At 39.5% G+C, this 16,197-nt stretch overlaps 1 protein-coding gene across 4 annotated transcripts in view; it reads right to left on the bottom strand.

Annotated features, from left to right (window-relative positions):
• LOC308663688 (PH and SEC7 domain-containing protein 3-like) overlaps positions 1 to 16,197 on the bottom strand; it is a 162,027-nt gene that overhangs the window by 32,225 nt on the left and 113,605 nt on the right. For all 4 annotated transcript variants that reach the window (XM_081320313.1, XM_081320315.1, XM_081320314.1 and 1 more), the window contains one exon: positions 6,904 to 6,947. In XM_081320313.1, the coding sequence (XP_081176439.1) occupies positions 6,904 to 6,947 (44 nt within the window). The remainder of the gene's footprint in view (positions 1 to 6,903; positions 6,948 to 16,197) is intronic.

Genomic DNA, 16,197 nt, shown 5'->3' with positions numbered 1-16,197 from the left:
TTCCTATGGAGTTGATTGCCTAATCTGATCTACCTAGCAGGGCTCACAGTAACAGCTACTCCGAGTCCCCTAGCCTGGCTTCATGGACACATTTCTGAGAATGGAACATCCCTGTCAGGGCCCAGACAGGTTTCTGGATGGGAAACATCCTCACTCTGAGCTCATGCATGCTTGGTTGGCTGCCTCATCCAGATCATAGATGAGACAGTTTTGTTACAAATTCACCTAACATTTAGCAGCAGCTGGAAGACAGTGACACTGAGGATCTGGAGGCACGACTTAGCCTTAGGGCTAAGCATTGGGGGTTGGAAATGTCAAGTCTGCTTTCCCTGAGGGAGGTCTAGCTCTAAATTCCCTCCACGCACCTTTCACAATTGAGACATTACTGCCTGCTCTCTCTCACCGCCACTGGTCCCCTTTAGTTCCTTTTCTCAGAAGCCAAGTATCGTCTGATAACTAATAGGCCTTAATTCAAACTCTTTGACGACTAGGATCTGTCATAAGAAGCTTCTTTAAAAGCAATAACATTTTTTTAAAAAAAGAAAACATAATAAATAACTTCTTTTATAATCAGGAGAAATTTGCTATTGAGTAGAAGTGTAAAAGTCTTGGAAAGAGACAAGAGATGGTTATGGTATCCTCAATGAAACCAGCTTCCAGCAGGGCAGGAAAATACATGGTGGTATACTCTGAAAGACAATGTTCCAATAACTCAGGGGCTGCCACAAAGAAGAGGGAGTCAAGCTATTCTCCAAAGCACCTGAAGGCAGGACAAGAAGCAACGGATGGAAACTAGTCAAGGAGAGAAGCAACCTAGAACTAAGGAGAAACTTCCTGACTGTTAGAACATTAAATCAGTGGAACAACCTGCCTCCAGAAGCTGTGAATGCTCCAACACTGGAAGTTTTTAAGAAGAGACTGGACAGCCATTTGTCTGAAATGGTAGGGTTTCCTGCCTGAGCAGGGGGTTGGACTAGACCAGGGGTAGGCAAACCTTGGCTCTTTTATGACTCGTGGACGTCAACTCCCAGAATTCCTGAGCCAGCATAGCTGGCTCAGGAATTCTGGGAGTTGAAGTCCTTGAGTCATAAAAGAGCCAAGGTTGCCTACCCCGTACTAGACTATTATTGTTGTTGTTGTTGTTGTTGTTGTTGTTGTTGTTGTTGTTGTTATTTTCTTAGTGTGCAATGAAAACTTGCATACGTTACTACAGCAAAAGGCAATCCCATAAAAGCAGCATTATTAATATTAATATTGGCATTTTTCTGTTTCTTTTCTCTTCAAACAAAGACTTCTACCCAGCAGCCATGATTCCCCTCAGCGTGAAAGGAAATCAAGTAACCAGGACGAACAGAGAAAGGATGACGAGTGGTTAAAGTGTGCTGGCAAAAATCTCATCTTGTATTTAACTATGAATATCAACAGGGAATTCCACGGCGAGCCTGCAAAGGTGATTGTGTGATGCTAAGTGATCCAGAATGATCACCCACATTCTTGGGGTTTTGTCCTTTTTATTTATGTTGTTCATTTTATGGTTTTAATTGTGAATATATTGTATGTTGCCCAGTCTCATTTCATAACATGGGAGGCTGTATAAAACTACCAAACAAAATAAAATTGTGGGCTTCCCAAATGCGGGCTGAAGTAATGCACACACAAGGCTTCTGCAATGAATTATCTTCAGCGTCAGTTTGTTGTCAAGCTACCCGCCGTTAATCATAAGACAAGCTTCAGACATGAAGGCCAATAGGAAGAAACTTGACCTAAGCCGTGTTTCTTCTACCAGCAGTTCTGACACAATGCTTCCAAGATAAAAGGCAGAAAACTAAGCACGGGTTTATTCATGCCGCCACAGATTAAGTGAGGATTGAATTTCTATCTTTAAGGTAATGTTTCCAACCCAACTCAAAAAGCCTTCCAACCTTACAAGCAGCCTTTCATCACTGACAACTCATTTTGCTTACTAGAATAACAAGTAGGCACCTGGCTTGCAAGAGATAATTTGGTTTGACAACCTATCCTTCTGTTATACATTCAGGAAACTCTGTCCCTTGTTGCATGGACCGAGTATGATGACCAAATGGGCACGTCACCAATTTCTCCTACTTATCAAACATCTTGCACTGTATTAAAACTGAATTTCAATAAAATAACAACAACAACAAGGGAACTGCCAAAGCAACAGACAAACAAAAAAGATCAGTTTCTAATTGACAAGTTGATTTTGGAAAACTGCAACAGAAGGAAGACCAACTTGAATGTAGCATGGATTACAAGGAGGCATTCAATTCCCTGCCAGATGATTGGATAATCAAGCGCCTAGAAAGAACAGGAGTCAGTAGAAACATTTGTTTTGTGCAAAGGTGAATGGCACAATGGAAGACACAGTTGCCGGTCAGTGGCGATAGAGTGGAACAGGTTAATAATATCAAGAGAGGAACCTTTTCAAGGAGACTCAGTATCACCATTACTATTTGTTATTGCACTGATTCTTCTGTAAACAATACTGAATAATTCAGTAATATTTTTGATAGCTAGTTAAATACTAGCTATCAAAAATAAAAATAAAAACATCTGCCAGGCGATCACACCTCCTTTACATCAATGATCTGATGATGTATGGAAATACAACATCTGAAATAGAATTGCTGCTCAACACTGTCTGTATTCACAGCCAAGCTAGTGCAGTGCAGTTTGGACTGGACAAATGTGCCACACTCAGCATCAAATGGGGAAAAATAATGACAATTTGAAGATGCCCTGTGGAAACAATATCAAGAGCCTGGATGAGGATGATTACTATAAATACCTGGGCATCCTTTAAGCTGACAACATCAAGCACACTGAAGTCAAGAAAGTTAGAAGAGAATACATTATGAAAGATTTTAAAAGGTCCAAATTCAGTGTGGGAAATACCACCAAGCCAAATAACAGCTGGGCAATTCCAGTCAGTGGACTGGACTCAAGCAGAACTGAAAACCCTGCTTAGAAAGGCCAATAAAATAATGGCAATGAATCCCCTTCATCCATGCAGTGATGCTGACAGATGCTCCTTACTAAGGAAAACAGGTGAGGGTACAACAGGCAGTTGAAGAAGAAGAAAAATATTGAAAGAATGTATGAAGGACAATGAAGAAAATGCACCGAAGATATGAAGGTCTACTGAGTATTGGAGAGACCAAATTGGCGTATTTAACGTTACATGTCTTAACAGCAGCGAGGATTGTATTTGCTCAGCACTGGAAGAATGAAGAAACACCCCTAGACTAAGAGATAACCAAGAAGATATTGGACTGTGCTGAAATGAACAGACTTACACTGAGGATCAAAGAGAAAGAAGATACAGAATATTTTCAAACATGGAATTTATTTTATCAATGGTTGGAAAAAAAGGGGTAGAGGCTTAGAGTGTAACTTGTATTATTAAGCAAACAAATTAACCCAGACAACACGTTTATTAAGCACTAATCAAATGTAATAATAGAAAATTAATAACAAAATTGGAAAAAAAAGACAAAGGAAGAATAGAAAGGAGACATAGCAAGGAAAAGTAGTATATGGCCAGTACATAAAAGAAAAAAAGAAAAATACCAGGCAAAACACTTAAACCGCCAGTGGCTAAGAGCAGGAAAATTGAAGAAAGAGGAGCTAATTCTGACTTTACAAGGCCAAGCCTTTAGCACAAATGCATGCAAAGCCAGAATTGAAAAGACAGCAACAGATAGCAAATGCTGCCTCTGCAAAGAAGCAAAAGAAACAGAAGACCATCTCATTTTAGCTACTGCAAGGAGGTTGCCCAGACTGATTACAATCAACGGCGTGACCAAGTAACAACAATGATACATTGAAATATCTGCAAGAAATACCAATTGCCTGGATGCAAAAACTATTTGGCCCATAAAGTGCTCTGGGACTTTAAAATTCAAACAGAGAAGCACCTGTGACATAGCATCCCAGACTTAATTTTTGATAAGAAAGGCAAAGTCTGAGTAGTGGATGTGGAAGTATCTGGAGAGAAGAAGAGAAAGAACTGGAGAAAATTACCAAATACAAAGACCTGCAAACAGAAGTAGAACGGCTTTGGTAAAAGAAAACAAAGATACTACCAATAGGCACCATCCCAATGGGGAATAATAGGTGCAATCCCAAAACATCTGGAGCACTACTTGAACACATCGGCATTAACAAAATCACCATTAATCAATTGAAAAGGCAACTTGATTGGAACAGCTTACATCCTGTAAGGATACATTAACGCCATCAAACAACATTTGCCTATCTCAGGTCCTTGGGAAGGACTCAGTAGGTGAATAAAAATCCCAAATTTTGTTTAAACATCTGGCTGACTGTGCAACTGACCATAACCTATAAAATCTCTATGCTACCCAACTCAGTGACTATGGGCAGTTCACAACAATCAAAGAAATTACATCAAAATCACTGAAATGTAAAAGATAAAGATAAAAGTTGGCAAGTACAAAAAAACAGTCTCACACTCCCTTGCCAAACCTCTTTATCATCCTTCTAAACCAGAGGTCCCCAACCTTTTGGGCACCAGGGACCGGTACCGTGGAGAGAAGTTTTTCCATGGACTGGAGGGGGCGTGGTTTTGTGTGCTGCCTGCATCTTGCGAATGGGGCGTTGCTTGTTTGTGTGGACCGGTTGCTGGCATGCTGCGACCTGGTACTGGTCCACGGACCAGGGGTTGGAGACCCCTGTTCTAAACAACAGCAGAGAGGGGGCCATAAAGTGAGACTCTTGGGGACCTCAAACCAAAGATCAGATGCTGCAATAGAGAAGGTGTGATTCCGGGGTCCTGACAGATAACAACGTTTAATCAACGGAACTCGGGCCATGCTAAGTGCAGAATTGAATTAGCTGGGTAGATGTTATGGGAGGCAAGCACCTCTTAAGTAACCTGGTTCTACAGAATATGGGGCCTAGATTTGTTAAACATGTAACAGAAATAATGCCAGGAGGAAGACTGATTTAGACTTCGAAAAGCCACCATTTTGGATGTTCTAGCATGTTTTGCATTCTGGAACAACAAGTTCCCGTGCAGTAACCCTGTCTCATTCTGTGAGAATCTATGGCCAAGTATACCCTCTCAAGGAAAAGAAGTAGCATTAAACTTCTTCAGATGTAACTAACAGGCATCACCAATTTCTGTTGTCCAAGAGAGCACAAGTGGTCCTCAACTCAAAATTATTGCAGGATCCAATCTGGGCCAGCCACTGGGACCAGAGGTTCAGTCTTCTGAGCTTTTGGACTTGTGCCAGAGCCCATCCTCAGGCAACTTCGCTTTCAAATGCTATCTGTGCATGGAGGTACACCACACTGAGAATATGAGTAACAGGTGGCACATTTTTTAAATAAATAAAAAGATTCCAAAAGAAAAAAAAATCTTGCAGATGTTCTATTATCCATCACCATTCAGTTATTCTGTACGGGTGTAACTTAGTCGGGTAATGAAACATCTATTAGCAGAAAACAAAGCTCAGAGAACTCCATAAAAGGAAGATTAGAAACTTGGTAAACATTATTTTACAAAATCTAATCAACTTTCAGATATACTCTTCAAGTTATTATCTTCACATTGCAAATGGAGTTATTATCATTATAAGAATGGCTTGCCCCAAACTACATGATTAATAGATTAAATCAGCCCTTTTCAGGGGCTGTACTGTTTTAATTATCATGAATGTATTAAGACTGTCCAATGAAAAATGAAAGAAGTTTGATATATAAAAACAATAGAGTCAGGATAAAAATCAATGCAGATAGTCCTCGACTTACAACCATTGATTTAGGGACCGTTCCAAGTCACAACAGCATTGAAAAAAGTGACATAGGACCATTTTTCAAACTTACAACCACTGCATCCTCTCCAAGGTCATGTGATCAAAATTCAGTCGCTTGGCAACTGACTCATATTTATGACGGTTGCAGTGTCCTGGGGGAGGGGGTCACATTTATTTATTTATTTATTTATTTTAATTCCATTTATATCCCGCCCTTCTCTGAAGACTCAGGGCGGCTTACAAGCTTAACAGTAGCCTTCATTCTATGTATATGCCTGCTTGTTAGGGCTTTCACACAAACCCCAAGCGGCATTATTACAAAGTCAGCTTAATTGCCCCCAACAATCTGGGTCCTCATTTTACCTACCTCGGAAGGATGGAAGGCTGAGTCAACCTTGAGCCTGGTGGGACGCGAACCTGCACTAATTGCAGGCAGCTGGTGTTACTTAAGGAGGCATTAGCCCACTGCTCCACCAAGGCTCTTATTGCCTATTACCCATTAAAAAGTAGACCATGGTGTAGCTGAAGTCACTTAGCGACACTCTACCGAAGAATGTTAAGGACAGAGAAGCTTGCTAGGTACTACAGCAAGATCCGCTCAGCTATCTTTTGAAACTTTTACAGAACCAAGTGACCCCAAATAAAAAGGAGGTACAGCTAGAATTCAGCTGGTCTGAGAAAGTATTTGCAAAGTCAAAAGGAATGAGAAATTCAGACATATAAACACTTTAAAGCAGGCATGATTGCTCACAGTACCTTTTGCAACCTTCTGAAAAGCAAAATGAGTGGGGAAGCCAGAATCACTTAACTGTGTTACTTACTTAACAGCTATAGTGATTCCCTTAACCACTGTGGCAAGGAAAGTCATAAAATGGGACAAAACTCACTTAACAACCGTCTTGCTTAGCAAAAGAAATCTGGGGTTCAAATGTGGTCGTAAGTCGAGAACTAACTGTCAATAAACGTAGGAGGTTCCCTCTCTTGAACTCCTGGAATAGGTTTCTGCAATTTCTAGCATCTGTGCCATGTACTGCAGGTATATCAAGCGGAATACCATAAAAGGAATCATTTGAAGCTCATTAGTTCAACATAAGATACTTACACTGCCCACTCAAGCTTTTCATTCTTGATTGAATTGTAAAGAGCCTGGAAGAGGAAAGAAATAAGAAAAAAAAATTAAGTGGATTTGGATGACCATATATAGAAGATAACTTTTTTTTTGAAAAAACAAATCATCTAAATGTCACAAATTACCACATACTTGTTGCAGTAAAGATTAAAACGTTATTTTTTAGCCTGGGGTGCATAAAAAGTCTTTGTCGTGTTTTAATGTTGCTGAACTCCTTTTTTTTTCCATTAAGCCTGGAGACAAGGAGAGAGGCTTTTAACAACCCTTCGCTGACTTTGGAGAGATTCCAAAAGTTAAGAGCTGTCGCTTGGAAGTCCTCTTCAAGTGCCTTTGCTGTAGCACAGAGTTGGAGAGGACGAGTGGGCTGAGATTTAGTACTTTAGTACAGATAAAACCTACACTGTCCTTTGGGAACAAGCACAGGGCCTGGTTTAGAGATCTCAGTTCTCCATGCTGAGGAAAAAAAAGAAAACAAATCAACCCGTCCATCCCCTCACAGGACTAGCTTCAAATTAGCAGAGGCCCCAAACACGTCCCGAACAATGATACTGAGGCTTATGATGAAGTAAATTTTGCTCGTATATTGTTTTAGAACAGCTAGGCCAATGACAACCCACAAGGCTAATTCCGAACGTAAGCGAACTCTCCCTGTGAATCCTTACAGAAACTCTCGTTTCTAAGGTCATTTTTAACATTATGCCTCTCAGACAATTTTTTTTTTATATTAAAAAATTTGGAATCAGAACCTCTTGTACCTCTCTTTAGAAAAAAGAGGTGAGCTGTACAGATCAAGAACGCACAAATAAAGGAGATAAAATATTCTTTTCTCAGATTCTACATCAATGCCGGTCTATACATTTTGGCAGGCAAAGCTCCCTGCCTGCATCTTGCCCACTCCATTTGATATTTGGTATTCTGTAACTAAAGTCTCCAAATAAAATGACATTAAATTCATATAGCATATCCCGAATTTCTACCCTCCTGCTACAAATCACATCTGATGTAAGAGCTGCTAAAATGACACCTATCAGACATGTCATAAAAGCCATTTCACTTACCATTTTATCTATTACTATAAAATATAACATTGCAGAGAGCCCAGACAAGATGGGAACAGTATGATTGGTAGTATTGTTCAACCATATCTTTAAACAGCAGGTCAGGTAGCTATTAAAAATTAGTACCAGATTGCTTTTCAAAATTTCCTGATATACAAATAGCATGCAACATTTATGTATTTCTACATTTATTTAAAATCATTTATATGGGATCCTTCATAAAATCAATGCAAAGTCAGGTAATCGTGGGAAAATAAAAACATCTGGTATCAAAAGATAACAGTAACTCCTTAGATGAGCCTCTCTAGAACATGACACCCAACATCTGTGCTTTGAAATATGAAGCCCATTCAGATATTTAACAACTAATATACCTCAATACAGTCCCTAAAATGCAGCACCAACTTCCCATCTGGACCTGGCAGCTGTATTCTGAGCTAAGTGTAAATTCATGACAGCCTTCAAAGGGGTATTTGTGTGTGTGTGTGTTTGTGTGTGTGTGTGTGTGTGTTTGTGAGATTTAAGTGTCTAAGCTGTGTGACTGAAAACTGAATGTCTTACAGCCGCTGTAAGTTTTAAAAATGTAACAAAACCAAAAATAATCAAAGATAAAGCTGTGAATGCTCCAATACTGGAAGTTTTTAAGAAGACACTGGACAGCCATTTGTCCGAAATGGTATAGGGTTTCCTGCCTGAGCAGGGGGTTGGACTAGATGACCTCCAAGGTCCCTTTCATCATCATCATCATCATCACCATTATTATTATTATTATTATTATTATTATTATTATTATTATTATTATTATTAATTATTATTATTATTATTATTATTATTATTATTATTATTATTATTATTATTATTATTATTATTATTATTATTATTATTATTATTTCAAAAGCATTAGTCTGTAGTGTATACTCTTGGGGGTACTGTCATCCTTCCACCCCATCACTAAAGTCTTCCAAAAGAGCCGAAGATCTCCAGGAGGAAACACAACACGTAAGCCTGAAGAGAAAATCCTGAACATTGCTTGAGCATGGATTACTGTCTGCAACAGCAACACATCTGGAGATTACTAAGGCTGTAGGCTGCTTAGTTGAGAGTTCTGTCTTTAATAGTATCACAAAGGTGGATACATATATATATATATATATATAACACCAGAGCAATTGTTAGGTTTGTAACTACACATCAAATCTTTTATTATGTCATGTTCGTCCACCAGAAATACCAACTATAAGAAATCAATTTCAAAGGAAGAAAAATTTGCCTAGATTACTTATACAGCTGTTTCTCTTTCTAGCATACCAGTTTCAAGAAAGTTTAGATATTCATTCATTCATTCATTCAATTTATACAGCCATCCATCTCGCATCTAGGCAGCTTACAATAAAATAGATAAAATACCTAATGTAAAAAAATAAAAAATAAAACACATAGGACCAAGCATCATTCAAACAACTATCAACTTAGCCAGTACTGTAGATGGACTCCATTACCCACCCAGGACCCAAGACACAGGTACAAAACCAGGTTTTCAAGGCCTTTGGAAATCCAGCAGGGAAAGGCCAATTTAATCTCAGAGGGGATGACATTCCGCAGGGTGGGCATCATGGCAGAAAAAGAGGTTCCTTCTGGGCCCCACCAGCCAACTGTACCTAGGGATCTAATAGGAAGGGTAGACACCACTGGGGAAGGCTGGTCCCACAAATAACTCGGTTCCAAGCCATGAAGAACTTTAAAGTTCACAGTCAGATTATTTCGAGCTTGCGTGATCTTTCTGCTTGGCTGATTCAAAACTGGAAACCTCATGAAATCATCATCACTATGTTAAAAACTAACCATTAATGGCATGCATTTCACCATTGTAGGCTTCCTTGATTCCAAAATATTCTTATTTTTAATTGCCCAACAAGTCGGTACTCAATTAAGTTAGAAAAAAGCAGTTGTAATCCTCTCTAGCCACATCTTTCTTTCTTTGCTCCAGGAAATTGAACCATAACAAAATACGGCAGGAATTTCTTAAACCATCTGCTTTGAATCTGAGTGGGGTAAATATTTCATATTAGGTATAATTCTAAATCTTTGAGTGTGACTAGAGGGTTAGGTGTAAACTAGGGATACTTAAGTGTGTGGGTATGCGTGGCCATGACCATATAGTTTTACATCTATTAATACTGTAAGATAGTAACATGTTGCTGAAAGTAACCTTTAACTATCCTATCAAAATATTGATATTTATTCAAGTTTTATCTTTCCTTCAACACTTGTTGACTTCAAGACTGCAGAATATTTTTATGCCAAATTATATCCAGCTCCAAATTATATCCAGCTCCAAATCTTGCCGTGTTGACAAGACTCAACAAACCAATGGATATAATGTCTAAGTACTAGCTATTATGTTTAGGAAGTTCTAAGTTCAGACATTACCCTAACATTCTGTTATTAATCAAGTTATGAACCTCCACCCACCATGAATTGATTCCTATTGAGCATTGCATGTTAAGTTTTTGAAAAGATGAAGAGTGCATTTGGAGATGGGAGTTCATTTTTCTTGTAAGGTACCCCATTATATGCAAAATATTTGTCCAACGAGGGATAGTAATTAGGATTTAAACAGTGAGATCCCCCCCAAAAAGAATCGTTTTCTCCATGTAGATGGTATGATAAAATCAATACATAGTTATGCTCTCACATGATCACTTCACCAGTTTTCTTGCCAAGGAAAAGAAAAACCTATTTGATAATTGAAGATTTTGCCTCTATTATATGAACTATGTTTTCAGTCCCTATTAGAACTGTTGAATGCTTCACAGTTAGTTGTAGGTGTTTCTTGAAAGCATGAGGATTACATTGAGATTAGAGAAGTGTATAATCATAATATTTGTGGCTTAGATGATCAATGGAATTAAAAGATTTTTATATACCGTATTTTCTTTGTAAAAGTACCTGGAGATATTATTCCATGCTAAGGATGACTACCGTATATACTTGAGTATAAGCCAAATTTTTCAGCCCACTTTTTGGGCTGAAAAAATCCACTTCGGCTTATACTCCAGTGAACAAAAAAAGAGAACTTACCGAGGACTTGCGCGCGGCCGAGCTACTTTGCCTGACGCTGCTGGGGTCGCCCGGGCGCCTCTGCTCGCCCTCAGCAGCACCTGGCCCGGAATCACATGCGAAACAAGCCCGGCAGAGGAGCCGGAGCGGCGAGCAAAGACGCCCGCCCGGATCCTGCAAGGCCCCGGCCGAGACGCACCTCCACCAACGGAGCCGCTCCGGCTCCTCTGCCGGGCTTGTTTTGCATGTGAGCTACTTTGCCTGACGCTGAGAAGACCCGCTTGGGCACTCGGGTTGGTGTCAGTCTCCGCAGGCCCTTCTCGTTTCCAGGAACGTCAAGCGCGCTTGGCTCCCCACCCCCACGGCAGGGCAGGGCAGGGCAGGGCAGGGCAGGGCTGTTGAGTCTGTTTCTGTAACGTACTGTTTAGACGGTATCAATAATAGGGAGCTTTCATCACACACACAGACGTCCTATTTAAAAATACATGAGGAAGCCTGAAGATCTGCACTCCCAATTGTGTACAAAAGGCCAGCCTTCCAAAATTCGGTCTAGGGTTCCCAGCTAGCATGGTTGAAGGACATGTTGCCTGACAATTTGAGGAACTAAAGTCCCATTACTTTGGGGAACACCTCAGGCCAACATTGTTTTGACATCTGCTCCTCAGATTACACCTTTCCAATATCTAATTCCAGATCCAGCTCACAGCTTCAATTTCTAACAGCTGAATTTGAATGTGCGCTGGAAAACAGATTCTTCTACTTAAGTTTTAGGAGAAATTTGGTCATAATAGAAATCCTGAGAGGGAATAAATTCTGTTTTTGGAAAAGCAGCTGCGGCCAGGCAGAAGTACTTCTCCTCACCTCCCTCATGCATTCAGACATGCATTCCTCTAGTTACTCATAGGCATCCAAGCAATATTGCAACTGCTGTGTTAACTGAGCCACACACTGGTATTTTCAAGGATGTATTCTCGTTCAGAGGCAGCCTCACCCAACCGAGTCTATGGAGCTTACAAATGCAAATGCTACGGAAGAGTGGGAAGAGGTATGTGTGTACTACAGAAGGTGAAAGTAAATGGCCTACACACAAGGAAACTGAGGCAAGGTCTGGAGACTGGCAGCTATTAGAATCAGGCGAGATGATTTTCATTCAACTGCCTGAACCACAAGCTATGATTCCTGTGGGAATCCCAGCTGAAGTTTGAAGCTTTGCTGGGAGACCAGTAGCAAGTAGACCAGGAACAACCACACAGAAACAGCACTTCATCCCAACTAGCGCAAGAAACCTTTAGAAATAGGCAGAGGTTGTGTAACTGTAATTATTACTTGGGGATTTTTGTTTGAACTATGTAGCAAAAGAAGTACCAAAGACATCAAGTACCCTTGACTTATAACAATTCATTTATGTGGCAACATGACCTTGCAAAGTCCTACAAAGGTGGAGTTGATCCAGAAAAAGAGCCTCTTGTTGGGGAAGTAATAAAGCTTTGCATACAATTTTGCCAGGCTGTGTTGTGCCCAATCCTTAGAGAGGAAAGTTCCCTCACAAACCCTCAAAGGTTGTTTACTTATAGCACTGGCTATACTTTACTTATGGCACTGCTAATAGTGCTTGCCTCTAAAAACAGCAATACCTTTTCTCAACATCCTTTGTTTACAGCAACAGATAATCATTTAGGCATTTCAACTGCTATCTTTTTCCAACTGATGTCATACGTGCCCTTCAATTTTCTAAGGGTCCAACATATGTTACACTTGCTAAGTACAGCTACTGTATTTACCTAAAACAAGATTCTAAATATAAGCTTAGAATTAAAACAACAACACAAAAAAACCCTACGTGTCTCCATTGCTATATACTCAGCAAAATCTAAGACCAGCTAATAATACAGAAACTTTCTGGCACAGTCTGCCACTTCCATGACTCCAAAATAATTCAGCTAAATAAACTATCCAAAGGTTCACCTGTCTTTCAACATCATATTCTTCTGCAAGTCATCCAACAAGGGAATAAACATGGAGATCAAATCCATTCAGAGTTTATTTCTGCAAGCAAGCTATATCCTTCTCAACAGCTGCCATCCGAACGCACTGTACCGCCTCAGGAGTCCCTGGCTGCCAAAACGACAAACACAAGCCACAAGGGGGGAAAAAGCACCGCTCTTCAGAAATCCACCTCCTGATCAGACCTCCTTCTCTCTTAATCCTTGGCTTATAGCAATTCATTTAGTGACCATTCAAAGTTGCAACAGCACTGGGGGAAAAAGTGACTTATGACCATTTTTCACACTTACGACCACTGCAGCATCCTCATAGTCATGTGATCAAAATTCAGATGCTCGGCAACTGACTCATATTTATAACGGTTGCGGTGTCCCGGGGTCATGTGATCACCTCTTCTGATGAGCAAAGTCAATGGGGAAAGCCAGATTCACTTAACAACCTGTTACTAACTTAACAACTGCAATGATTCGGTTAACAACTGTGACAAGAATGGTTGTAAAATGGTGCCAAGTTCACTTAACATCTGTCTCACTTAGCAACAGAAATCTTGGGCTCCACTGTGGTTGTAAGTTGAGGATTACCTTTACTTTAGCGTTTAATGTTGCCCTACCTGTCCTTCTTTACAAAAAAGAAATCCCCTATGCAACCTATTTAATTTAATATGTAACCCTTGGGCATTGTTCTGCTTCCAAATAATTCTAAATACTTTGGTAATAATTGTCCTATGTCTTAAAGAACCAGGGATTCTCAGCTTCTGCAACAGAACTCAAGGACACCTTAGAATGGTTTGGGCCATTTTGGACAGAATTAGTCATCAAGCAAGCTGGAAAGTGGCCCCATACCATCATCAAGTATTGTTATGTGTTCATTACACTACGACTACACATGATTGCAGTTCAGGATAGCAGGTCTCTCACCTCTCCTATGAAAAGCTGATGAAAGTTATGTCCCCCATAAACTCTGTGTTAGTAGTGGGGTAATAATATTAACGACCCGTCACACAAAGGTGTTTTAAGGATTAGTGAGATAATGGATGTGCAAACCGTGGAACACTGACTGGGGAACTCAAAAAAGCATTAAGCTGCAGACCAAACAAGGGTTTATTTCATGTCTCATTTAAACCACCACTAAATTATCACTATCCCTCTGTTAGTACTACTAAGAGAATTTATTTTGTTTTATTTATTTTTATATTCTGCCCAGCTCCCAAGGACTCTGGGCAGTTTAATTTAATTGTTTAATCCAACGATAAAGACCCTGATAGTTTGAACCAGGATAAATGTTAACACCAAAATGCTGTTTTCTAATAGAATATTTTAAAAATTCTCATTAACAAAGCAATCAGAAATATACCGAGTCATCCATCAGGAGATAGGCCATTATATAAATCGGACAGATGAATAAACAGTTAAATAAACAAAACCCATCCCTGCTTGCAGAGAAGATTACTAGGAAATTTCAGAGCTGTAGATAGATAACCTTTATTGTCATTTTTTACTGTGGGCACATTGGCCAGCATTAAAAATGAAATTTTGTTTCTTGCTCCCAAAAGTGTACACATACATAATGCACATTTAAACATGCTATATACAGCATATATATAAACCTACACCCTTGCATATAAATTACATATAAATATTAACCACTGTCCATCTTGAATACATAGCGGAAAGAGGAAGCTTGAGAGTTCACAAGGTTTATACCGTATGGAACGAAACTGTGGCTGAATCTGGATGTTCTGCTTCGGATACCACAGAGCCTCCTCCCAGAAGGTAACAAGGAAAACAGGTTGTGAAGAGGATGTGTTGTCTCCCAGACAATCTTGCAGGCCCTGCTCAAGTTTCTGTAGTCAAAATTCTGAAGTTTTTTTTTAAAAAAAAATATATGGAAAAAGCAACAGAAACACACTTCTCTATACTTGCCGTGAAGATGGCCAGATGGCAAGTCGAGGTTGCACTGATAAAGGAGAATATTTGTAGCTCAGGATTGAAATGAAATGTCTTTTCTTGCAGACATCATGCTGCAGTGATGACATTACCTGGTATGGGTAATTACATGTCTGCAAGAAAACAACCAACCTCAGAGAGCACCAAGGATTACTCAATAAAGGTTGTAAAATCCGGCGCGATAACTTAACAACTGCCTCACTTAGTGACAGAAGTTCTGTTCCCAATTGTGGTTGTAAGTCATGGACTATCTGTAATATCTACAAATGTTTTGCCTGCATTTGGGGAAGTAAGAAGAGATTTTCTATGATTGGGAATGAAGTCTGAGCTAAATAAAACTTTGGGGTCATAATACTTGACTTCAACTGGAAGGAAGAATTATAAACTGTCAAGCTGAGCATGAAGCGCAAAGAAATTACAAGCTCTCATTGCATTCCCTAGAGACTTAATTCAAATAGATGGACCTTAAGCACATCTGGCTCTCCCTGAATTATTATGAATATCAGTGATCAAATAACATTTAATTTGTAGTTTTACCCGGTAATTTATTGTTCATTTTTCACTGAGTTCTCATAATGATTTTTGTAGAACGATGCCACTAAAATGAACATTCTAAAGCAAACTAACTGATCTTCAACTGTGTTAAATGAAAACGGGTACATCTAATAAATATAAAAGATAAGGATCCAGCAATTTCCCATATTTCTGATATCTGGCTTTTTTCTTGATCAAAAATAATACATTGCTATATCACAAAAGATTTATTTTTTCTAGTGTAAAAATCAGCTGCCTCTGTGCAAGCATATCTACACTTTTCACGATTATTCTATTCACTGTTGTTTTATTTATTATTAACTGGTACAACCAAGAAAGATTTATATAATGTTTTGACCGTATCCTCCCCAATCAACAACAATAAGTACTCGCATCTATCAAGTATGTACCAAAAAAAGGCAAGATAAGTGGATGCGGTGTCACACAATAAACCTGCCCCTTTTGTCTAAGCACTTGTATGAAATGGACATGGGTTATATCCAGTGGTGGGATGCAGCCAGTTCGGACCAGTTCGGCAGAACCGGTAGCTAATTTTTTGTCGAACTTCCAGAAGCGGCATCCACAAAGAGAACCAGTTGTTCACATATTTGAATTCCACCACTGGTTGTATCATGTATGTCTGCCATCTTGCCTTTTTTGACCAT

This window comes from Vipera berus, assembly GCF_964194415.1.
Source record: "Vipera berus genome assembly, chromosome: 2".
Lineage (NCBI taxonomy): Eukaryota > Metazoa > Chordata > Lepidosauria > Squamata > Viperidae > Vipera > Vipera berus.
The sequence above is the reverse complement of the archived record's forward strand: the minus strand, read 5'-3'. Positions and strand labels throughout refer to the sequence as shown.